The 24,527-nt window shown below is 38.9% G+C and overlaps 1 protein-coding gene across 5 annotated transcripts in view; it reads left to right on the top strand.

The window, feature by feature from the left end:
• Positions 1-24,527, top strand: part of PRORP (protein only RNase P catalytic subunit) — a 143,176-nt gene that overhangs the window by 2,175 nt on the left and 116,474 nt on the right. For all 5 annotated transcript variants that reach the window (XR_014810673.1, XR_014810672.1, XM_021099168.2 and 2 more), the window contains exons 3-4: positions 4,493-4,540; positions 5,036-5,168. Coding sequence is in view for 3 of the 5 variants with exons in the window: in XM_021099168.2 (XP_020954827.2) it covers positions 4,493-4,540; positions 5,036-5,168 (181 nt within the window). In the remaining 2 variants the exon portion in view is untranslated. The remainder of the gene's footprint in view (positions 1-4,492; positions 4,541-5,035; positions 5,169-24,527) is intronic.

Here is a 24,527-nt window from a genome sequence, read left to right as displayed (position 1 = left end):
TAAAAGTAGCCGCTTCTTTTTTTAATTAGTTGCCGAGAATAATTCTATTCCGATAATGCTTTTTTCTGTCTTTTAGTAAGATTGTTTTGCCTTTAAGATGAAGTTTTTTTTCTGCTTAAAAAATTAGCAGCAGTAACAGTTGTTTATGGTCATCATTATACAAGAGAAGTTATTGAGCATTTGTAGTTTTTATGTATTTTCTCCTTTTCTTTTGTTGTTTTGTTTGGCCGTATCCATAGCATGCAGAATTTCCGGGGCCAAGAATCGAACATTCAAGACGGCTGGGACCTGAGCTATGCCAATGACAATGCCAGTTCTATCTTTCTTTTTTTTTTTAATTTTTTTTTTTCCACTGTACAGCATGGGGACCAAGTTACACTTACATCTATACATTTTTTTCCCACCCTTTGTTCTGTTGCAATATAAGTATCTAGACATAGTTGTCAGTGCTACTCAGCAGGATCTCATTGTAAATCCATTCCAAGTTGCATCCCATAACCCTTGCTCCTGATCCCTCCCACTCCCTCCCTCTCCCCCCTGGGCAGCCACAAGTCTGTTCTCCAAGTCCATGATTTTCTTTTCTGTGGAAATGTTCATTTGTGCTGTATATTAGATTCCAGTTATAAATGATATCATATAGTATTTGTCTTTGTCTTTCTTTTTTTTTTTTTGTCTTTTTGTTGTTGTTGTTGTTGTTGTTGTTGCTGCTATTTCTTGGGCCGCTCCCGCGGCATATGGAGGTTCCCAGGCTAGGGGTTGAATCGGAGCTGTAGCCACCGGCCTACGCCAGAGCCACAGCAACACGGGATCCGAGCCGCGTCTGCAACCTACACCACAGCTCACGGCAACACCGGATCCTTAACCCACTGAGCAAGGGCAGGGACCGAACCCGCAACCTCATGGTTCCTAGTCGGATTCGTTAACCACTGCGCTACGACGGGAACTCCTGTCTTTGTCTTTCTGACTTATTTCACTCAGTATGAGAGTCCTCTGGTTTCATCCATGTTGCTATAAATGGCATTATGTCTTCATTTTTATGGTTGAGTAGTATTCCATTGTGTATATATACCACATCTTCCTAATCCAATCATCTGTCAATGGACATTTAGGTTGTTTCCATGTCTTGGCTATTGTGAATATTGCTGCAATGAACATGCGGGTACATGTGTCTTTTTCAAGGAAACTTTTGTCCACATATATGCCCAAGAATGGGATTGTGGGGTCATATGGAAGTTCTATGTATAGATTTCTAAGGTATCTCCAAACTGTTCTCCCTAGTGGCTGTACCAGCTTACACTCCCACCAACGGTGCAGGAGGGTTCCCTTTTCTCCACAGCCCCTCCAGCACTTGTTCTTTGTGGATTTATTAATGATGGCCATTCTGACAGGTGTGAGGTGATATCTCATGGTAGTTTTGATTTGCATTTCTCTTATAATCAGAGATGTTGAGCATTTTTTCATGTGCTTGTTGGCCATCTGTATATCTTCCTTGGAGAACAGTCTATTCAGGTTGTTTGCCCATTTTTCCATTGGGTGATTGGCTTTTTTGCTGTTGAGTTGTACAAGTTGCTTGTATATTCTAGAGATTAAGTCCTTGTCCATTGCATCATTTCAATCTATTTTCTCCCATTCTGTAGATTGTCTTTTTGTTTTCTTTCTGGTTTCCTTTGCTGTGTAAAAGCTTGTCAGTTTGATTAGGTCCCATGGGTTTATTTTTGCTCTTATTTCTGTTGCCTTGGGAGACTGACCTGAGAAAATATTCATGAGGTTGATGTCAGAGAGTGTTTTGCCTAGTGTTCTCTTCTAGAAGTTTGATGGTGTCTTGTCTTATATTTAAGTCTTTCAGCCATTTTGAGTTTATTTTTGTGCATGGTGTGAGGGTGTGTTCTAATTTCATTGCTTTGCATGCAGCTCTCCAGGTTGCCCAGGAATGCTTGCTGAAGAGACTGTCTTTTTCCCATTTTATGTTCTTCCCTCCCTTGTCAAAGATTAATTGACCATGGATGTCAGGGTTTATTTCTGGGTTCTCTGTTCTGTTCCATTGGTCTGTCTGTCTGTTTTGATACCATTACCACACTGTTTTGATGACTGTGGCTTTGTAATATTGCTTGAAGTCTGGGAGAGTTATTCCCCCTGCTTGGTTTTTGTTTCTCAGGATTGCTTTGGCGATTCTGGGTCTTTTGTTGTTTCATATAAATTTTTGGATTATTTGTTCTAGTTCTATGAAAAATGTCCTGGGTAATTTGATACAGATTGCATTGAATCTGTAGATTGCTTTGGGTAGTATGGTCATTTTTACAATATTGATTTTTCCAATCCATGAACATGGAATATCTTTCCATTTCTTTACATCTTCTTTGATTTCTTTGATTAAAGTTTTATAGTTCTCGGACAATGCCAGTTATTTTTTAAACTTTAAAAAATTTTTTTTGCTATTTAGGGCTGCAACTGTAGTATGTGGAGTTCCCAGGCAGGGATTGAATCAGAACTACAGCTGCCAGCCTAAACCATAGCCACAGCAATATGGGATCCAAGCCAGGTCTGCGACCTATACCACAGCTCACGGCAACACTGGATCCCTGATCCACTGAGCGAGATGAGGGATCAAACCCACATCCTCCTGGATAACTAGTTGGATTTGTTTCTGCTGTGCCACAGTGGGAACTCCACAATGCCAGTTTTTGTTTTTGGTTGTTTTTGTTTGTTTGTTTGTTTGTTTTTTTGACTTTTTGACTTTTTTGCCTTTTCTAGGGCTGGAGCTGTAGCCACCGGCCTACGCCACAGCCACAGCAATGCGGGATCTGAGCCTTGTCTGCAACCTATACCATAGCTCATGGCAATGCCCGATCCTTACCCTCTGAACAAGGCCAGGGATTAAAACTGCAACCTCATGGTTCCTAGTCAGATGCGTTAACCACTGAGCCACGACGGGAACTCCACACAATGCCAGTCCTTAACCCACTGTGCCACCAGGGGACTCCTTTTTTCCTTTTTAAAAAGATCATTTATTTATTTTTTTGAGGTGTCTAGTATTATGTGAGTGTTTACTAATAGCACTTGTGGCCGAAATTCAAAGCAAGAAAACTAGAACTGTCTTTGAGTCATACTGGTATTATCAAAAGTTCTTCTGAAACCTAGTAACTGGTATAATATGCACATACATGTTCTATTTAATCTCTGCATTTCATCAATTTGAATGGTTTGAGCAGAGAGAGGGACCTGGTCAAACCTGGTATGTGTTAAAAATAGAAAATCTTCATCCTTCTCGTTTGTTTTTGATCTTTCCATCATTTGTTTGTTCTCTCCAAGCCTCCCTCCTTTGCTTTCCCTTTGCTTTTATTCATGTTACTGGCTATGTGCATGCTGAAGATTTATTGCTTCAGTCTTTTATTCTCTCATTTCTTTATCACTAATTGGCTTCAGGCTCTTTTTCCTCTCAGTTTTTCTCTTTCTTTTCTACACTATGTATTTACAGAGTTTTGAAGTAGCAATATGCGTAATTATTTTTCTTAATGTATTTATTGAATATCAGCAGAGGAGCTAGATTGTGAAAAATCTTTGAGTGCCAAGGATTTTAGATTTTATTATGTTATCAAGACTGCTGGTCTTTGGGAGTTCTCTTATGGTACAGAAGGTTAAGGGTCTGGTGCTGTCACTGTATCCGCCTGGGTTGCTGCTGTGCTCAGGTTTGATGTTTAGCCCAGGAACTTCCACATACTGTGGGTGTGGAGGGAAAAAAAAAAAAAGGTTTAGAATAGAGTTTTACAAAGGTAACTGCCAAAACAGTGAGAGAAGAAGATTGGAGAGGAATTAAGATTTGAAATGGGGAGATCTGTTGGGAGGAAATTATAGGTTTGAATGAGGGATGATGAGATCTTAAATTAAGCGTGGGGAAAGGGGAGAAGACAATTGAATCAATAGTAAGTGATGGTCTTGTATGGAAGAGGAAAGAAGAAAGGATAAGCCAATGGAACAAATAAATCAGTAAGTACTTTTGAATGCTTCCAACTTTAGTCCAAGCACTGTGGGACTTTTGTGTTGTAGGAGCTACTAATAATGGCATTCACAACCTGATGGGGATGACGACAATTGACGGTTATCTAGGAGAGGGTGTATAAAATGATAGTGTAAGAGAAGCAATTACTTGGGGCAGGAAAAATCTCTGGCAGCTTTATGGAGAAGGTTAGAGTTGATTGATTTAGAGGGTATACTACCATCTAGCTGCTTTCTGGGCAGGTCCCGTGAATGTATATTTAGACTTGAAAATGGGGTCAGATGAGGAGAGAAGAATCAAAGGGAAGGAGATCCCGAGTAGGTTACCATCCGTTCCTTAGCCCCATGGAATGGTTTACAGTGTAAATAACCACTCTGCTAATTGAACCATTCTAGGGAAGAATCCTGAACTTTCCAGAGCTCTTTCCTACCCAGTGTCTAAATACAATGAATAGCTTTCAGTTCAGTAGGTGATCTGGTTTTGTAATCTCTTTTGTAGTATTCCTGGAGAACAGTGGAAAGGACAATTCACCACAATCCAGCAAAGGTAAAGGCCAATATTTTATTTCTAATTTGTTTGATTCAGGTTTAATACGTTTTGTTGCTTCTGATTAAAAAAAATGTTTTTAAGAATATCTTAGAAATAGGATAATTAAGTTAGGATAGCCAAGAAAAATGTCATGTTTTATATTTGGAGAATTTGTAATGCTCAAAATGTTTTTTGGGTAGGTGCTGTGAGCCTGGTGTGACCCCTCAGAGACGTTTTTGCGTAGAGATTTGGGATCCAGTTGTGTTTTAGGAGAGACTTTAATTGGTCTTTATCTGGATGGCCGCAGTCTACTCTTTTGGGTTTTCTGGCACTGATTGCTAATTTGTTGTATTATCTGGATTACAAAAAATGAGATGTATATGATGATGACGAAGTCTATAATGTTCTTTTTAAATATTATCTTCTAGTTTCTTCATGTCCTAGGATGATTCATTTTAGAAAAAAAGATTTTTTTTCCAGAACATTAATTACCACATTTGATTGTAATTACAGTGGTCAATGCTTGGGCTGTGGAAAAACTGTAGAGTCTATTCACCTGAGTTCAGAGGAGTATGAATTTCTCAAGGAAAGAATCATGAGGGATGTGATAGATGGAGGTGACCAGTACAGAAAGACAACTCCTCAGGTGAGTCTGGAATGGGTCTGATTGCATTCTCGGATTGCTTGTCTCAAGCAGGGGTTGACAGTTTTTTTTTCTGTAAAAGGCCAGAGAATAAATATTTTAATTTTTAAAAATTTATTTATTTACTTATTTATTTATTTTGCATTTTAGGGCCGCACTGGTGGCATATAGAGTTTCCCAGGCTAGGGGTTGAATTGGAGCTGCAGCTGCCGGCCTACACCACAGCCACAGCAACACAGGATCCGAGCTACACCACAGCTCACGGCAACATCGGATCCTTAACCCACAGAGCGAGGCCATGGATTGAACCTGTGTCCTCATGGATGCTAGTCAGATGCATTAACCGCTGAGCCATGATGGGAACTCTGAGAATAAATATTTTAGACTTTGTGGGCCATATCATATCTGTTACAACTTTTCTATTCTGCTATTGGAATGAAAACAGCCACACACAATACATAAATGAGTGAACATGGCTCTGTTACCGTAAAACTGTACTCATAGAAAATAAGTGGTGGGCTGGATTTGGCCCACTGGCCATAGCTGCCAACCTTTAGGAGAGATCGCTTTAGATGTTCATAAAATAATTGGATTAGACTCACCCATCTATTGAGGTCTATGCTTTTTCACCTGGGCATAAGTGCACTTAAGCCAAAAAAGGTAGATGCTTATTGTTTGTTTGAGTGCTTCAGAAAACCGTGTTCAGTAAACTCCCACAAAAACATTACGGTTTCTCATAGGTTTTCTAGTCAAGAGGGTTTAAGGTAACTTGACAAAATTATTTCCAAGTCTTCTTCATATTGAATTTGTTTCTCCAAGTAATTTTTAATAGCTTTATTTTGCTAATTTTCAGTACTTTATACTGGTTTACTAAGATTAAGTTGAAATAAAATGCTTTTACCTGAGGGAAAGGTTATCTTAGGGGAAAGACTGCCTGTCATCTTACTGAATGCTTTTTCTTCAAGGTACCAAATAAAAATGAGAAGTGCCTTCTCACCTTGACTTAAAATTGTTAGAAAATGCCCCTAATATGTAGGCTTTTTATCCTCAGAATAAAGTCAAAATCTGATCCATTTTAAGGAATGCCTTTTAAGCTGACTATTGATAAAATTATAGTTAACATTTATGAAGTGATGCTAAGTACTTTATATTCATTATCTTATATATTATTGAATCCTTACTACTGCCCTATTAGATACTATTTTATTTCTGTATTACAGATAGTGATTGAGACTTCGGGAGGTTAAATCTGCCCTAGGATTCCTCACTAATAAATTCTAGGTGAGAGGTTTCCATCATGGCTCAGCAGTAACGAACCTGACTAGTATATCTGTGAGGACATGGGTTTGATCCCTGGCCTCACTCAGTGGGTTAAGGATCTGGCATTGCCGTGAGCTGTGGAGTAGGTCGCAGATTTGGCTTGGATCCTGAGTTGCTGTAGCTGTGGTGTAGGCTGGCAGCTTCAGTTCTGATTTGACCCCTGCACTGGGAACTTCCATATGCTGCATGTGCAGCCCTAAAAAGAAAAAAAAAGTTCTAGGTCATAGTGACCCCAAAACTTTTGCCTGTACGCTCTATTGCCTCTCATTGAATGAAGGTTGCAGTGAAAATTCACAGTTCCATTTGAACCTGACAGCCAATTGGTTGTAATAGTTCTTAATGCCTTAGGGATATCTGTCAGCTAAAATGATTTTTAAAATTTCCTTTCTGTCACCAAACATCTTTTGATGTTTGAACACTCATGCGTATCCTCTGACGTAGATGTTAAGACAGATGCAGGGTTGTATATATTATGCCGCTTACTACCAAAGGCTTACCATTTCTGTTGTAGGCTAATTGAATATTCTTCCTGTCCTCCAACATTTTATTTAATAAAAACTTCAACCTAAAGGAAAATAGGGAGTTCCTGTTGTGGCGCAGTGGTTAACGAATCCGACTGGGAACCATGAAGTTGCGGTTCGATCCCTGGCCTTGCTTAGCAGATTAAGGATCCAGAGTTGCTGTGAGCTGCGGTGTAGGTCGCAGATGCTGCTCAGATCCTGAGTTGCTGTGGCTCTGGCGTAGACGGGCGCTACAGCTCTGATTCGACCCCTAGCCTGGGAACCTCCACATGCCGCTGGAGTGGCCCTAGAAAAGGCAAAAAGACAATAATAATAAAAATAATAATAATAATAAAATGGATAAGCAATGAGGTCCTGTTGTAATGGCACAGGGAACTATATCCAATCACTTGTGATAGAACATGATAAAAGATAACAGGAGAGGAGTTCCCGTCGTGGCTCAGTGGTTAACGAATCTGACTAGGAACCATGAGGTTGCGGGTTCGATCCCTGCCCTTGCTCAGTGGGTTAACGATCCGGTGTTGCTGTGAGCTGTGATGTAGGTTGCAGACGCGGCTCGGATCCAGCGTTGCTGTGGCTCTGGCGTAGGCTGGTGGCTACAGCTCCGATTCGACCCCTAGCCTGGGAACCTCCATATGCCGCGGGAGCGGCCCAAGAAATAGCAAAAAGACAAAAAAAAAAAAAAAAAAAAGATAACAGGAGAAAAAGAATGTGTATATATATATATGTATAACTGGGGCACTTTGCTGTACAGCAGAAATTAAAAGAACACTGTAAATCAATCATATTAAAAAGGATGGGCCCTAATCCAATCTGACTAGTGTCTTCATGTGAAAGACATTTGGACACACAAAGAAACACCTGGGATGCCCCTGCACAGAGGAGGTCTGTATGAGGACATACCAAGAGGGGGATCATCTCCAAGCCAAGGAGAGAGAAAAAAAAAAAAAAAACCTCAGGAGAAACCAAAAGTGCCTATGTCTTGATCTTAGAACTGTGCAAAAATAAATTTCCGCTGTTTAAACTACTCTAGGGCTTTGGTTACTCTAGATGATGAGTATGTAAGTGTACATTATGCTATTTTCCTTTAGACGTGGTATTTTATTTTATTTACTTATTTATTTATTTATTTTGTCTTTTTGCTATTTCTTTGGGCCGCTCTCGCGGCACATGGAGGTTCTCAGGCTAGGGGTCGAATCAGAGCTGTAGCCGCTGGCCTACGCCAGAGCCACAGCAACACGGGATCCGAGTCGTGTCTGCGACCTACTGCACAGCTCACGGCAACGCCGGATTGTTAACCCACTGAGCAAGGGCAGGGCTTGAACCCGCAACCTCATGGTTCCCAGTCGGATTCGTTAACCACTGTGCCACGACGGGAACTCCTCATTGCTTATCCATTTTAAATGTAACAGTTTGATTCTATTAACCCTCAAATCCCAGTCCATCCCACTCCTTTCCTCTCCCCCTTGGCAACAACAGGTCTGTTTTCCATGTCCATGAGTTTGTTTCTATTCTATGGATAGGTTCATTTGTGCCGTATTTTAGATTCCAGATGTAAGTGGTATCATATGGTATTTGTCTTTCTCTTTCTGAGTTACTTCATTCAGTATGAGAGTCTCTAGTCTAGTTACATCCATGTTGCTGCAAATGGCATTATTTTGTTCTTTTTATGGCTCAGTAGTATTCATTGTAGTTTTGATTTGCACTTCTCTAATAATTAGTGATGTTGAGCATTTTTTCATGTCCCTGTGTTCTTCTTTGGAGAAAGGTCTATTTAGGTTTTCTGCCCATTTTTCAATTGGGTTGTTTTTTTGCTGTTGAGTTGTATGGGTTGTTTATATATTTTGGAGTTTAAACCCTTGTCAGTTGCATCATTTGACATTATTTTTCTCCTGTTGAATAGATTGTCTATTTGTTTTTTTGGTGGTTTCCTTTGCTATGCAAAAGCCTGTAAGTTAGATTAGGTCCCATTGGTTTATTTTTGTTTTTATTTCTCTTGCTTTGGGAGACTGACCTAAGAAAATATTTGTACAGTCGATGTCAGAGGATGTTTTGCCTATGTTCTATTTTGGAGTTTGATGGTGTGTTGTTTTATATTTAAGTCTTTAAGCCACTTAGAGTTTATTTTTGTGCATAGTGTGAGGCTGTGTTCTAGTTTCAATGATTTACATGCAGCTGTCTAGTTTTCCCAGCACCACTTGTTGAAGAGACTGTCATTTTTCCCATTTTATATTCTGGCCTCCTTTGTTGATGATTAATTGACTGCATGTGTCTGGGTTTATTTCTGGGTTCTCTATTCTGTTCCATTGGTCTGTATGTCTGTTTTATTTTACCAGTACCACACAGTCTTGATTACTTTAGCTTTGTAATATTGTCTGAAGTCTCAGAGAGTTATTCCTCCTGCTTTTCCCCCCACTCTTCAGGATTGCTTCAGCAATTCTGGGTCTATTATGGTTCCATAAAAAATTCTGGATTGTTTGTTGTAGTTCTGTGGAAAACGTCATGGGTAATTTGATAAGGATTACATTAAATCTCTGAATTACTTTGGGTTGTATGGCCAATTTAATGATATTAATTCTTCCAATCCAGGAACATGGAATATCTTTCCATCTCTTTGACTCCTCTATAATTTCCTTGATTAATATTTTATAGTTCTTAGCATATGTCTTTCACCTCCTTGGTCAGATTTATTCCTAGATAGTTAATTTTTTTGGGTGTGATTTTAAAAGGTATTGAATTTTTATATTCCTTTTCTAATATTTCATTGTTAGTGTACAGAAATGCAACCAACTTCTGAATGTTAATCTTGTATCCTGCTACCTTGCTGAATTTGTTGATCACTTTGAGTAGTTTTTGTTTGGAGTCCTTAGGGTTTTCTATATACAGTACCATGTCATCTGCATAGAGTGACAATTTCACCTCTTCTCTTGCATTTTGGGTACCTTTTATTTCTTTTGTTTGTCTGAGTACTTTCACTAGGACTTCCAATACTAGATTGAATGAAAGTGGTGAGAGTGGGCATTCTTGTTTTGTTCCAGATTTTAGTGGGAAGGGTTTCAGCTTTTCTCCATTGAGTATTTGAATTTGTCATAAGTGGCTTTTATTATATTAAGATATGTTCCCTCTATACCCACTTTGGTATGAGTTTTTATCATGAGTGGATGTTGGACTTTGTCAAATTCTTTTTCTGCATCTATTGAGATGATCATGTGGGTTTTTGACTTCTTTTGTTAATGTGGTGTATGATGTTGATTGATTTGCCTATGTTGAACCATCCTTGTGAAGTTGGGATGAATGCCACTTGGTCGTGGTGTATGATCTTTTTTATATGTTGTTGAATTCAGTTGGCTAAAATTTTGTTGAGAATTTTTGCATCTATATTCATCAAAGATAATGGCCTATAGTTTTCTTTTTTGGTAGTATCTTTGGTTTTGGTGGCTTCATAGAATGTCTTTGGAAGTGTTCCGTCTTCTTCAACCTTTTGGAAAAGTTTAAGAAGGATGGGTATAAGTTCTTGTTTTGTAGGTTTGGTTGAATTCACCTGTGAAGCCATCTGGTCCTGCACTTTTGTTTGTAAGGAGTGTTTTTATGACATTCAATTTCATTTCTAGTGATGGTCTGTTTAGTTGATCTGTTTCTTCTTGATTCAGGTTTGGAGGGCAGTATGTGTATAGAAGGTTGTTCATTTCTTCTAGGTTGTCAAATTTGTTGGCATATATTGTTCATAGTATTCTCTTATTATTATTTTTTTATTTCTGTGGTATCTGTTGAGATTTCTCCTTTTTCATTTCTTGTTTTGTTTATTTGAGTTCTTTCTCTCTTCTTGGTGAGTCTGGCCAGAGGTTTGTCAATTTTGTTTACCCTTTCAATGAACTAGCTCTTGATTTTATTGATTTTTTTCTATTGTTTTTTGAATCTCTATTTTATTGATTTCCTCTCTGATCTTTGTGATTTCCTTCCTTTATGACTTTTAGGTTTTGTTTGTTCTTTTTCTAATTCTTTTAGGTGGTGGGTTAAGTTGTCGATTTGAAATTTTTCTTCTTTTCTGAGGAAGGCCTGTATTGCTCCGAATTTCCCTCTAAGAACTTCTTTTGTGGCATCCCATCGATTTTGAATGGGTGTGTTTTCATTATCAATTGTCTCAAGGTATTTTTTAATTTCTCTTTGATTTCCTCGTTGACCCATTGGTTTTTTAGCAGCATGTTGTTTAGTCTCCATGTAGTCAGTTTTTTTCTCATTTCTTTTTCTGTGATTGATTTCTAGTTTCATGCCATTGTGGCCAGAGAAGATATTTGAAATAATTTCTGTGCTCTTAAATTTGTTGAGGTTAGTTTTGTGCTCCAGTGTATGGTCAGTCCTTGAGACTTTTCCATATGCACTTGAAAAGGGTATATATTTCTGATTTTTTTTGGTTGTAATATCCTGAAAATGTCAATTAAGTCTAACTTTCTATTGTGTCCTTTAGGATCTCTGTTGCATTATTGATTTTCTGTTTAGAGGATCTGTCTATTGATGTAAGTGGGTGGTTAAAGTCTCCTACTGTGATTGTATTCCCATCAATTTCTCCTTTTATGTCTGTTAGTATTTGTTGTAGGTGTCTGGGTGCTCCTGTATTAGGGGCATATATATTGATGACTGTAACATTGTCTTCTTGAATGGATTCTTTTATCATTAAATAGTGCCCTTCTTTTTTTTTTTTTTTTTTTTTTTTTTTTTTTTTTTGTCTTTTTTGGGCTGCACTTGTGGCATATGGAGATTCCCAGGCTAGGTATCTAATCAGAGCTATAGCTGCCGGCCTACACCACAACCACAGCAACACCAGATCTGAGCTGCATCTGCGACCTACACCACAGCTCACAGCAATGCCAGATCCTTAACCCACTGAGTGAGGCCAGGGAACAAACCCACAACCTCATGGTTCCTAGTTGGATTTGTTTCCACTGTGCCACTGCAGGAACTCCAATAGTGTCCTTCTTTATCTTTCTCTATGGTCTTTGTTTTAAAATCTGTTTTGTCTGATATGAGTATTGCAACTCCCGTTTTCCTGTCATTTCCATTCGCATGAAATATTTTTTTCCATCCCCTCACATTCAATTTATGTGTCCTTTGCCCTAAGGTGAGTTTCTTGTAGGCAGCCTATTTCAGGCTCTCGCTTTTTTATCCAGTCTGCCACTCTGTCTTTTAATTGGAGCATTCAGTCCATTGACATTTAAGGTAATTATTGAAAAATATGTATTTATTGCCATTTTAAGCCTTGTTTTCCAATTGATTCTATGTTTCTCCTTTGTTCCTTTCTTTTTTTTTGGTTGGATGTTTTCCTTTTATTTTATGCTTATTTCCTCTTCTTTCTAGTTTTTGTGAAGGTATTTTTTAGTTTTGATTTGTAGTTGCCCTGTTTTTCAAGTATGTTAACTGCCTCCTATATATGCTTGCTTTAGCCTGATAGTCATACAGGCTCAAACACATTCTAAAAAAAAAAAAAGTCTAGATTTTCTTACTTTCCTTTCCCACATTTTATGATTTTGATATCCTTTTTTACGTCTTCACATTTATACTTTTGCTATTCTTGAATTTATCTCACTTTTACAATTTTTTTTTTCCTTTTAGATCTGTATACTGGCTTATTTTAAGTGGTTCCTTTCCACTGTGATTCCCTCCATCCTGTATCTTCATACTTCTTTCCTATTTAGAGGAGACCCTTCAGTAATTCTTTTAGAATGGGTTTAGTATTGCTGTATTTTTGTTTATCTTTTTGCCTTTTCTAGGGCCACTCCCGTGGCGTATGGAGGTTCCAGGCTAGGGGTCTAATCGGAGCTGTAGCTGCTGGCCTATGCCAGAGCCATAGCAATGCAGGATCCAAGCCACGTCTGTGACCTACACCATAGCTCACAGCAAGGCCGGATCCTTAACCCACTGAGCAAGGCCAGGGATCGAACCCGCAACCTCGTGGTTCCTAGTCAGATTCGTTAACCACTGCACCACGACGGGAACTCCAGGATTGCTGTATTTTTTTAGTTTTTGTTTATTGGAGAAATTATTATTATTTTTCTGTCTCTCTTTTTTTTCCTTTTTTTTAAGGGCCTCACTCGCAGCATGTGGAGGTACCCAGGCTAGGGGTCAAATCCGAGCTGTAGCTGCCGGCCTATACTACAGCCACAGCAATGTAGGATCCAAGCTGTGTCTGTGACCTATACCACAGCTCTTGGCAACACCAGATCCTTAACCCACTGAGTGAGGCCAGGGATTGAACCTGCGTCCTCAGGGATACTAGTCAGATTTGTTAACTGCTGAGCCAAGATGGGAACGCCTATTGGAGAAATTCTTTTTTTTTTTTCTTTTTTTTTGATAGGCAAGAAACAGATTTATTAGACTGGGACTCTTGTGAGAGATGCTGGTTGGCAGGCAAGGAAGCTCTGCTGAGAAATTCTTTATTTTCCTTCTATTTTAAATTATATTCTTGCTGGGTAGAATATTTAGGCTACAAATTTTTCCCTTTTAGAACTTTGGATATATCTTACCACTCTGTTCTGACCTTTAGTATTTCTGTAGAAAAATCAGCTGATAGCCTTGTGGGGGTTCTCTTATAATTAACTCTTTGTTTTTCTCTTGCTGCCTTTGGAATCCTCTCCTTATCTTTTATTTTTGCCATTTTTATTATAATATATCTTGGTGTGGGTCTGTTTAGGTTCAACTTGTTTGGGGCCCTCTGTGCTTCCTTTATCTTGATGTATGTTTCCTTTAGATTTGGAATGTTTTCAGACATAATTTCTTCAAATATATTTTCATTCCCTTTTTTCTTCTCCTACTGGAATCCCTATTATGCATAGATTGGCCTGCTTTATACTATCCCATAGGTCTCTTATATTGCTTTCATGTTTTTTCACTTGATTTTCTGCCTGCTGTCCTGATTGGGTGATTTCCATTATTCTATCTTCCAAGTCACTTGTTCATTCCCCTCATTATTCATTCCACTCTTCAGTGCCTTTAACTCAGCTTGTGTCTTTACAAATGAATTTTCTATTTTTCTATGTTCCTCCTTATATCTTCTAGTTATTTTCTAAAGTAATCTGCATTACTGTTCATATCCGCTCTTAATTTCTTCACATCTGCCCCTAATTCCTTCAGAATTTTCACTGTCTTTTTTTTTTTTTTTTGTCTTTTGTCTTTTTAGGGCTACACCCATGGCATATGGAGGTTCCCAGGCTAGGAGTCTAATCAGAGCTGCAGCTGCCGGCCTATGCCACAGCAACACCAGATCCGAGCCGCGTCTGTGACCTACACCACAGCTTACGGCCATGCCAGATCCTTAACCCACTGAGCAAGGCCAGGGATCAAACCCACAACCTCATAGCTCCTAGTTGGATTTGTTTCTGTTGCGCCACTACAGGAACTCCCTTTACTACCTTCTTGTCGAACTTAGTGTCTGTTAGACTGCAGAGGTCTGTTTCATTGTTTGCTCCTTCAGATGAATTCTCCTGTTCTTTTAACTGGGAATGTTTCTTGAATGTCTTCATTTTGCTTATGTTTTTCTTATTCTTTGAGTTGAGGGAAACAATTACTGTAGTCTTGGAGGGCTATTTATATGCGAGAGTACCTCTGGGTAGTTTGTGAGGGCTTACTTTTTTTTTCCTGGCCTGAGGGCTGCTTTTGGTTTGGATGTTTGCTGTCTCTTTCCTTAGTGTGTGGAGGCTGTTATCTCCTTGATAGGGTGCTGCGTGTGCTTCCAGGGAGATGGAGGCAATAGGCAGGGCATGCCAGTGCCTGGTTGCTGGCCCCTTGACAGTGGTGAGGACCTGCAGGGACGTGGTGCAGGCTGCTCCCGGTTGCAAGGACCTGGGAAGTAGCAGTGACCCCCAGGGTGTGTAGGTGGCTCCCAGAGCCTTTGGCAGCGGCAGTATCAGGGCGTGTGCATTCCTAGGAGAGAGCAACAGTGGGTGGCGCTTGGTTGCAGTCCCTTCCTCTGCGCTAACCCCTGAGGTGACTGGGGCCACAGGTGGTACCTTGTTCACAGACCCCTGGTGGTGGCAGGCCACGCCTACCTCTGGAGTCTGAGATGGCTGTGCAGCCTGCCCCCACTACCTGTAGCTCATGCAAGAAGAGCCCCTTTGCCTGTAGCCTGCCCTAGAGGCACCCTGCCACTTGATAGCCCAAATGTGTGCAGAGAAACATATTCCTATGGTGGCCCTGGCCCTCCTCCTCTTGCTCTCCCCAGCAGTGGTGCCTTTCTTCTCCTGTGGGCCCAGGCCTTCTCCTGTGCTCCCTCAGCTTTGGCACTCCACTCCCCAGCCTATGGCACACCTCTCCCTAGCCCCTCAGGCTGTCTCCACACAGCCAACTCTAGTCTTCTCCCAGAACTGACCTCTGGAGCCTGAATCTCGGCACCCAGCCCCTACCTGAGCATCTCAGGCCATGATGTGTGGGGGCAGTTGTACTGATGGTCTGTGCAGTTCTCTCTCTGCTTTGCCTTCCTCAGTCTGGCTGCTGCACCTTTTTTTTTTTTTAATTTTTTAAAAATTTTTTTAGCAGCACACCTGTGGCATATGGAAGTTCCCAGGATAGAGGTCGAATCAGAGTTGCAGCCACTGGCCTACGCCACAGCCACAGCAACTCGGGATCTGAGCCACTTCTGTGACCTTCACCACAGTTCGCAGCAACACTGGATCCTTAACCCACCTAGTGAACCCAGGGATTAAACCTGAATCCTCATGGATACTAACTGGGTCCTTGACCCCCTGAGCCACAACAGAAATTCCCTGCTATGCTTTTCTCCAAGGCTTTGAGGATCCTCCTTCATCCTGGCTGATCTCCCTGTTAGTTAGGTGAACTCCCAGGATGCAGATTCCTTTCCTCTCACAGCTCCCTCTCTGCAGTGCTGGTCCTACCTGATTCTTTTCTCTCTCTCTTTTTTCAATCCTTTTGTTCTACCCAGTTATGTGGAGTTTCTTCCCCTTTTTTTGGAAGTTTAAGGTCTTCTGCCAGTGTTCGGTTAGATGTTCTGTGTGAATTATTTTACATATGGGTTTTTTTGATACGTTTGTCGGAGAAAGTGAGCATCATGGCTTGTTCCTCCAGCATCTTGATCCTGCTGCCAGGCCCCATCCTTATGATCTCATTTCACCTTAATCACACCTTAAAGCCTTATCTTTGAGTTCCCTGGTGGTGTAGCAAGTTAAAGGTCCAGCGTTGTCACTGCTGCAGCTTGGGTTACTGCTGTGGTGCAGGTTTGATCCCTGGCCTGGGAACTCGTGCATGCCATGAGGGCAGCCAAAAAGGAATAAAAAAGGCCTTATCTCCAAATACAGTTACAGTCTGAGGTACTAAGGGTTAGAACTTCAGCCTGTGAATTCTGAGGAGGCCATAGTTCAGTCTGTAGCACCGTTCATCACATATATGTATTGAAGCTGTGTCGCATTCAGCATTTTAAGTTAACTTGTACTGGAAACAAATAGCTGAAACTTCCTTCAGTATTGCTTTTTAAAGCTTACTTATAATTTAGAAATGTGAGATGTAAACCAAGAAGTAAATACTAATCCATGTTGAGTTTCTTTGTCTACCTTCAACATTTATGATGTTAGCTGACCTCCATCAGCATCTAGAAAGACCATTATCAAAATTGTTTCAGGGTTACATGTTTTCCCCAAGTAGTACTCTTTTGTTCAAAGCCAAGTAAACGAGATGGCACTTTTAATGAAGTGATTCTCAACCTTGGCTGCTTGTTGGAATAATTTGGGTGATGTTTAAAGATTATTGATGCCCAGACCTCACCCCCTAGAGATTTTAACCGAACAGTTCAGTGGTATTAAATACCATCACATTATTGTACAGTTGTCACCACCATCCATTCCCATAACTCTTTTCATCTTATAAAATTGAAACTGTTAAACCATAAATCCATATTTTCCCCTCTTCCCAGCCTCTGGCAACCACCATTGTACTTTCTGTCTTTAGGATTTTGACAGCTCCAAGGATGCCATATAATTGGGTCATGAAGTATTTGTCTTTTTGACTGGCTTATTTCACTTAGCATAATGTCCTCAAGGATCATTCATGTTGTAGCATACTACAGAATTCCCTTCTTTTTTAAGACTGAATAATATTCCATAGTATGTTTATACTACATTTTGTTTATCCATTCATTCATCAGTGGGTACTTAGTTATTATTATAATATTATTATAATAATAGCTGGGTATTATTATATATTAATACATTAATTATTACCAACATAATGATAGTTATTAATATATTTATTAATGTATTAATAATGTAATATAATAATGGTTGGGTGTTGTTATAATAATAGCTATTATTCATAATCTATTATGAACATTTGTGCAGACATCTCTTTGAGACCCTGCTTGTACTTCTTTTGGGTATATACTGAGAAGTAGAATTGCTGGATTGTGTGCCAAATCTATTTTTAATATTTGGAGGAACTTCCATACTGTGTTCCACAGTGGCTGTATCATTTTACATTCACACTAATAGTGCCCAGGGGTTCTGATTTCTCTATATTCTTGCCAACACTAGTGGTCTTCTTTCTTTTTTTTTTTTTTGCTGCACCAAAGGTATATGGAAGTTCCCAGGCCAGATAATGAATCTGAGCCACTCTGCAGCAACAATGGATCCTTAACCCACTGTGCCACAGCACGAACTCCCACTAGTTATTTTCTTTTTATTTTTGGTAATTGCCATCCCAGTGGGTGTGAATTGGTATATCTCATTAGCTTTGATTTGCATTTCTCTAATAATTAGTGATATTGAGTATCTTTTCAGGTGCTTATTGGCTATTTGTCTATTCTCTTTGAAGAAATGTCCATTCCTATTCAAGTCCTTTGTCCATTTTTAAATGGAGTTTTAGGTTTTTTGTTGTTGAGTTTTAGGTGTTCTCCATATAGTCTGACTATTAATCCTTATATATGATTTGTAAATATTTTCTCCCATTCTCTTGGTTGCCTTTTTACTCTGCTAGTAGTGTCTTTTGATGAACAGAAATGTTTTAACTATCATGAAGTCCAATTTGTTTTTTCTTTTCTTACCTGTGTCTTTGGTATCATATCCAAGAAAATCATTGCCAAATCCAATGTTGTGAAGCTTTTGTTAACTGTTTTCTTCTTCTTCTTCTTTTTTTTTTTTTTTTTGTCTTTTTGCCATTTCTTGGGCTGCTCCTGCGGCATATGAAGGTTCCCAGGCTAGGGGTTGAATCGGAGCTGTAGCCACTGGCCTACAACAGAGCCACAGCAGCGTGGGATCCCAGCTGCATCTGCAACCTACACCACAACTCACAGCAACGCCGGATCGTTAACCCACTGAGCAAGGGGCAGGGATCAAACCCGCAACCTCATGGTTCCTAGTCGGAACCGTTAACCACTGCGCCACGACGGGAACTCCTCTTCTAAGAGTTTAATTGTTTTAGATCTTACATTTAGGTCCTGGATCCATTTAGAGTTAATTTTTATATATGGTGTTAGGTGTCAAATTTTACTTTTTGTGTATGGATATCCAGTTTCCCAGCACCATTTGTCGAAAAGACTGTCCTTTCCTGATTGAATGGTTTTGGAATCCTTGTCAAAAATAATGGTTTTGGAATCCTTGTCAAAAATTCATGTATGAGAGGGTCTGGGTTTATTTCTGTTCCATTGGTCTATATGTGTATTTTTATGACAATACCATACTGTTTTGATTACTTTGGCTTGTAGTAAGTTTTGAAATCAGGAAGTGTGACTCCTTTGGTTTTGTTCATCTTTTTCAAGATTGTTTTGGCTATTCAGATCCTTTGAAATTCCATATGAATTTTAGGATGGGTTTTTCTACTTACGCAAAAGTCATTGGAATTTTGATAAGGTTGTATTGAATCTCTAGATTGCTTTGAGTAGTGGTGACCTTTTAATAGTATTAAGTCTTTCAATCCATGAACATGCTTTTTTCCCCCCATTTATGTCTTTACTTTCAGCAGTTTTTTGTCGTTTTCATTGTGGAAATTTTTCATCTCCTTAGCTAAGTTAATTTCTAGTATTTTATTCTTTCTGATGCTATTGTAAATAGAATTGTTTTTGTAATTTTCTTTTCAGATTGTTCATTATTAGTTTATAGAAATGGAACTGATTTTTGTGTATTGACTTTATATTCTGCTACTTTGCTGAATTGATTTGTTACTTCTGACAATGCTTTTTTGGGGTGCATGTGTGTGTGTGTAATCTTTAGGGTTTTCTCTATATAAGATCATACCTGCAATCAAAAATATTTTGTATCTTTTTCCAATTTGGATGTCTTTTATTTCTTTTCTTTTCTTTTTTTTTCATAATTGCTCTGGCTAGAATTTCCAGTACTGTGTTAAATAGAAGTGGTATGAGTGGTCCATTCTTGCCTTGGTCTTGATCTGGACCTGAGAAAAAGCTTTCAGTTGTTCACTGTTGAGTGCATTGTTGACTGTGTGTTTTTTATATATGGCTTATATGTTGAGTTCGTTTCCTTCTATTCTTAGTTTGTTGAGTTTTTTTTTTTTTAATGAAAGAGTTAAATTTTGTCAAATTTTTTTTCTGTATTATTTGAGATGATCTTTTTTTTTTCTTTCTTTCATTCTGTTTATGTGGTTGATCATAATTGATCAGTTTTCATGTGTTGAACCATCCTTGCAGTCTAGGAATAAATCCCACTTGGTCATGGTGTATAATCCTTTTAATATGCTGCCAAATATGGCTTGCTGTTATTTTGTTGAAGATTTTTGCATTAGTTTTCATAAGGGATTTTGATTTGCAGTTTTCTTATAGCGTAAATACACTTTAGTGTCAAGGTAATGCTGACCTCATAGAATGAGTTGAGAAGTGTTTCCTCGTCTTCAGATTTAGAAAAAGTTACAGAAGAATTGGTATTAGTTCTTCTTTAAGCATTTAGTAGCATTCAACCATCAGGTCCAGGAGTTTGTGTTGTTGTTGTTGGGAGATTTTAAAATGACTGATATACTCTCCTAGTAAGTTTTAAGTGTACTCAGGTTTTCTTTTTCTTGATGATTATGGTAAACTCAACTCTTGTTAAGTTTTGACATGTATATACCCATGGAACTGTCACCACTGTCAAGACAATGAGTAAATCTTTCAACCTCAAAAGTTTCTTGCCATTTCATAAAGACTCCCTCCTGTATCTACCCTTCACTTACTCTTACCCCTCAATTAAACAGCATGGAATCATATGATATATAGTCTTTTTAAAAATCTGACTTCAATTGAACATATTTATTTTGACCCATCTCATGTTTTGTGTCTCATTAACTTATTTTTATTACTGAGTAGTATTCCATTGTGTGGATATACCACAGTTTTGTAAGGTCATTTACCTATTGATGGACATTTGGGGTATTTCCAATTCAAAGGTATTACAAATAAAACTAATAAGAACATTCTTTTTTTTTTTTTTTTTTTTTTGGCTTTTTGGCTTTTTGGCTTTCTGTCTTTTTAGGGCCGCACTTGCAGCATATGGAGGTTCCTAGGCTAGGGGTCTAATTGGAGCTACAGCTGCTGGCCTACACCACAGCCATAGCAATGCAGGATCTGAGCTGCATCTATGACCTACACCACAGCTCACAGCAATGCCAGATCCTTAACCCACTGAGCGAGACCAGGGATTGAACCCACAACCTCATGGTTCCTAGTTGGATTCATTTCTGCTGTACCATGACAGGAACTCATACAAGTCTTTGTGCTTTTATATTTGTTTCTCAGGACTGCGGTAATGGAGTACTACAATTTGGGTAGCTTAAAATGACATTTATTCTCTCACAGTTCTGGAGGCCAGAAGTCTGAAATCAGGGTGTTGGCAGGACCATGCTCCTTCTGAAGTCTCTAGGGAGATTGTTCCCTTTTCCTAGCTTCAAAAGTTCCTGGCAGACCTTGGTGTTTCTTGGCTTTTAACTGTACACTCAACTCTTACCTTGTCTTTCTTGAGTATCCTCTCTCCTTATAAAGACATCAGTTTCTGGATTTAGGGCCTACTTTATTCCATTATGACCTCATCTTAACTAATTACATCTGTGAAGATCCCTTTTTTAGATAAGATCACATTCCAAGTGAATTTTAGACTTTTTTTTTTTGTCTTTTTTTGTCTTTTTAGGGCCGCACCCATGGCACATGGAGGTTCCCAAGCTAGGGGTCTAATCGGAGCTATAGCTGCTGGCCTACACCACAGCCACAGCAACACCAGATCCAAGCCGTGTCTGCGACTTACACCACAGGTCACAGCAACACTGGATCCTCAACCTGCTGAGCAAGGCCAGAGATCGAACCTGCAACCTCATGGTTCCTAGTCGGATTCATTTCCGCTGCGCCACAACAGGAACTCCCTAGAGGGGACACTCTCTACCCCACTACAACCTTTCTTTCTCTTGGGTACATATCTAGAAGTGGAATGGCTGGGTCTTATGGTAGGGGTGTGTGTGTGTAGCTTTTTAAGAAACTGTTTCCCAGGAGTTCCTGTTGTGGCTCAGCAGTAGCAAATCTGACCGATATCCGTGAGGACTCGGGTTTAAGCCCTGGCCTCGCTCAGTGGGTTAAGGATCTGGCGTTGCTGCAGGCTGTGGTGTAGATTGCAAACGCATCTCAGATCTGGCACTGCCGTGGCTGTGGTGGCAGCTATAGCTCCGATTTAACCCCTAGCCTTCCTTATGCCACAGGTGCAGCCCTAAAAAAAACACACGCACAAAAAAAAAAGGAAAAAAAAGAAAAAAGAAACTGTGTTCCAAAGGGGTAGTCTCGATTTACATTTTTACCAGCAGCGTGTGAGCTTTGCTGTTGCTCCACATCCTGGCTAGCATTTAATAGGGTCAGCCTCTTCACCTTTAGCTATTCTAATGGATATGAAATAGTATCTCATTATGATCTTAATGAGTGTTTTCCTAATGACTAATGATGTTGAGTATGTTTTCATGTGTTGAATTGCCATCCATATAAAATTTTCGGTAAAGTGCTATTTAAATCTTTAGCCCATTTAAAAAATTGAGTTTTTTCCTTATTACTCAGTTGTGAGAGTGACTGTAGATACCAGTCCCATATCAGATGTATCTTTTGCAAATATTTGCTCCCCGTCTGTGTCTTACCTTTCGTTTTCACAAAAAAAGATTCTGATGTAATTGCTCTGATTTGGGGCCCAGGCATCAAGATTTTCAAAAACTCCCACATGATTTTAAAGTGTGATCAGGGTCAAGAAGCACTGCTTCTCATGTGAGACTTTGAAGAACCTTAATGTGTATATGACAGCTGCTTTTCTACAAGATAATTTTGGGAGGAAAGCATAGTCATAAGTAAATTGTTAGTTTTGTTTTAAACCTTTATTTACTGTGCTTAGACATCACAGTCACCAGCAGATGGCAGTAGTGTAACATGTAAAAAATTACCCTAGTTTGGCAGGTTAGTGAGGTTAAAGGATTTGTTGAACTTTAAAGCTGAAAGATACCTGTGTCATTTTTATTTGAGTCAGTTGGTGATAGTAGGTAAAGAGGGGAGCGGCATATGTAAATTTTACGTGACTGAAGCAGAACTCCAAATGTGTCAGATTAATATTATTAAGATTTTCCCCCTGTTTTCCTTCATTTTTAACAATAACAGGTTACATTTTTTTTTCCATATTCAACTGTTCAGGTTATGAATTTAATTCTTTAATTTTCCTTTAGGGGAAAATTTCAAACATTTGCAAAAGTGCAGAGACTAGTATAATGAACCTCTAGTTCGGTTAACCCATGGCCACTCATTTCATTTATACTCCGGCCATTCCACCTTTGCCACTTAGATAATTGTGAAGTAAATCCGAGTTTAATCATTTGTCCTAAAAGCTATAAATTCACTTTTAAGCAACTTCGTTTCTCTTATCTTAAAAAATAATCCTTTGTAGAGTGATATTTTTCTTACAGAGTAAGAAATACTTTGGAACAGCAATTCTCAAACCTTTTGATCTCAATACTCTCTTACAGTCTCAAAAATTAAGGATTCCTGAGAGCTTTTGTTCATATGAGATTATATCTGTTGATAATTACTGGATTAGACATCAAAACTGAGAACCTTTAAAAACATGTTTTTATGGGAGTTCCCTTTGTGGCTCAGTGGTTAATGAACGTGACTAGGATCCATGAGGATGCGGGTTGGATCCCTGGCCTTGCTCAGTGGGATTGAGGATCTGGCATTGCTGTGGCTGTGGTGTAGGCCGGCAGCTGTAGCTCCAGTTCAGCCCCTAGCCTGGGAACTTCCATATGCCGTGGGTGCAGCCCTAAAAAACAAACAAATAAATAAATAATAAAAACATGTTTTTATTTAAAAATAAGCATAAACACTTAATGTGAATATAAGTAGTATTTTTTTTCTCTGCAGTAACTATCGTTCAAAACAAAAACAGTATATGAGAAGGGAGACTTTGTCTTAACATATTTGTAAATTTCCTTAATTACCTGGCTCAGTGGAAGACAGCAGAGTTTTTATAGGAGCTTCTGTATTCAGTCTGTTGTGGTTTGTCATTTGGGTTGAACCTAGGAAGAAAATGGAGGCTCATAGAGATGGGTGGATGGAAAGGTTAAGAGTATTTTATCAGCATTTTCAGAATTGTTATTATTCTCTGATGTGCACACTTGTGAGCAAACGAGCATGAAAAAGGCAGTTGATATTTCTGTACTATGATAAAAATAGTTTTTAACCTTATAGATTCTCTGAAAGGTTCTTAAAGATGTACAGGGGTTCTTGCACCACAGTTTAAGAACTACTGCTCTAGAAATACTCTGCTTTAGGTGTAGTTTCCTTGTTCTTTTGATTTGAAAAGTTTAAAGTTTATTTTCCTCAATTTTATCATATAAACATATTAAAGGAAGTTAAAGCAAAGACAGCAGTCTTACTACTTAGCCCATCTTGTGTTTAGTTTTTTCTGTTCTCTTAGTTCTTACTGAGATTTATTTCATCAACTTCTTTCATTTTCCAAAATGGCAAATAAAAAGAATATTTATTAGTAGAAATAGATAACTCTCAAGAAAGAAGTAGTAGCCCATCATGGCCTTCTCATTTTGAACTTTTAATGAAGCTCTTTTATTTTTAAACTTTTAATGAAACTTGAATTATGATAGCAGTCCCCCAAAATCCTGTGATTTAGAACTCCTTAAATAAAACTTTAATGACCAGGGATTCTGTTTTCTAGAAAAGAAATTGGAGAAAGGCAAATTGCTCCTAGTACATTTAATGGAGTTTTTAGGGTTAAGTTTAAATCAAACCATTTGTTCTGCTTGATAGTATCTCTTCAGTTAATTGACAAAAGGCAGGCCTTCTGGTGTTCCTCTAACTACAGATTTAAGACAGCACACGTGACCTAAATGAAATGTCAGTATAAAAACTGATCTAATGTAGGTTTTTTTTGTTTTTTTTTTTTTAACTTGAGACTGGCAGCTGCAAACCATGAAAGATGTGAACCAACTGAGCTCTTTATCGTAGTCTTCAGAACCTTCCACTCTCATCTTTTGTGGGTTTGAAGATTTGGTTATCTTTAAGATGAGTGTGAGG

The sequence above is a fragment of the Sus scrofa genome, chromosome 7 (assembly GCF_054392235.1).
Source record: "Sus scrofa isolate SSC_HxYL_T2T_F1_AM1 chromosome 7, Sscrofa_HxYL_maternal_Yorkshire_Landrace_v2.0, whole genome shotgun sequence".
NCBI lineage: Eukaryota > Metazoa > Chordata > Mammalia > Artiodactyla > Suidae > Sus > Sus scrofa.
Note: the sequence above shows the minus strand (reverse complement) of the source record. Positions and strands in the feature narration are given on the sequence as shown.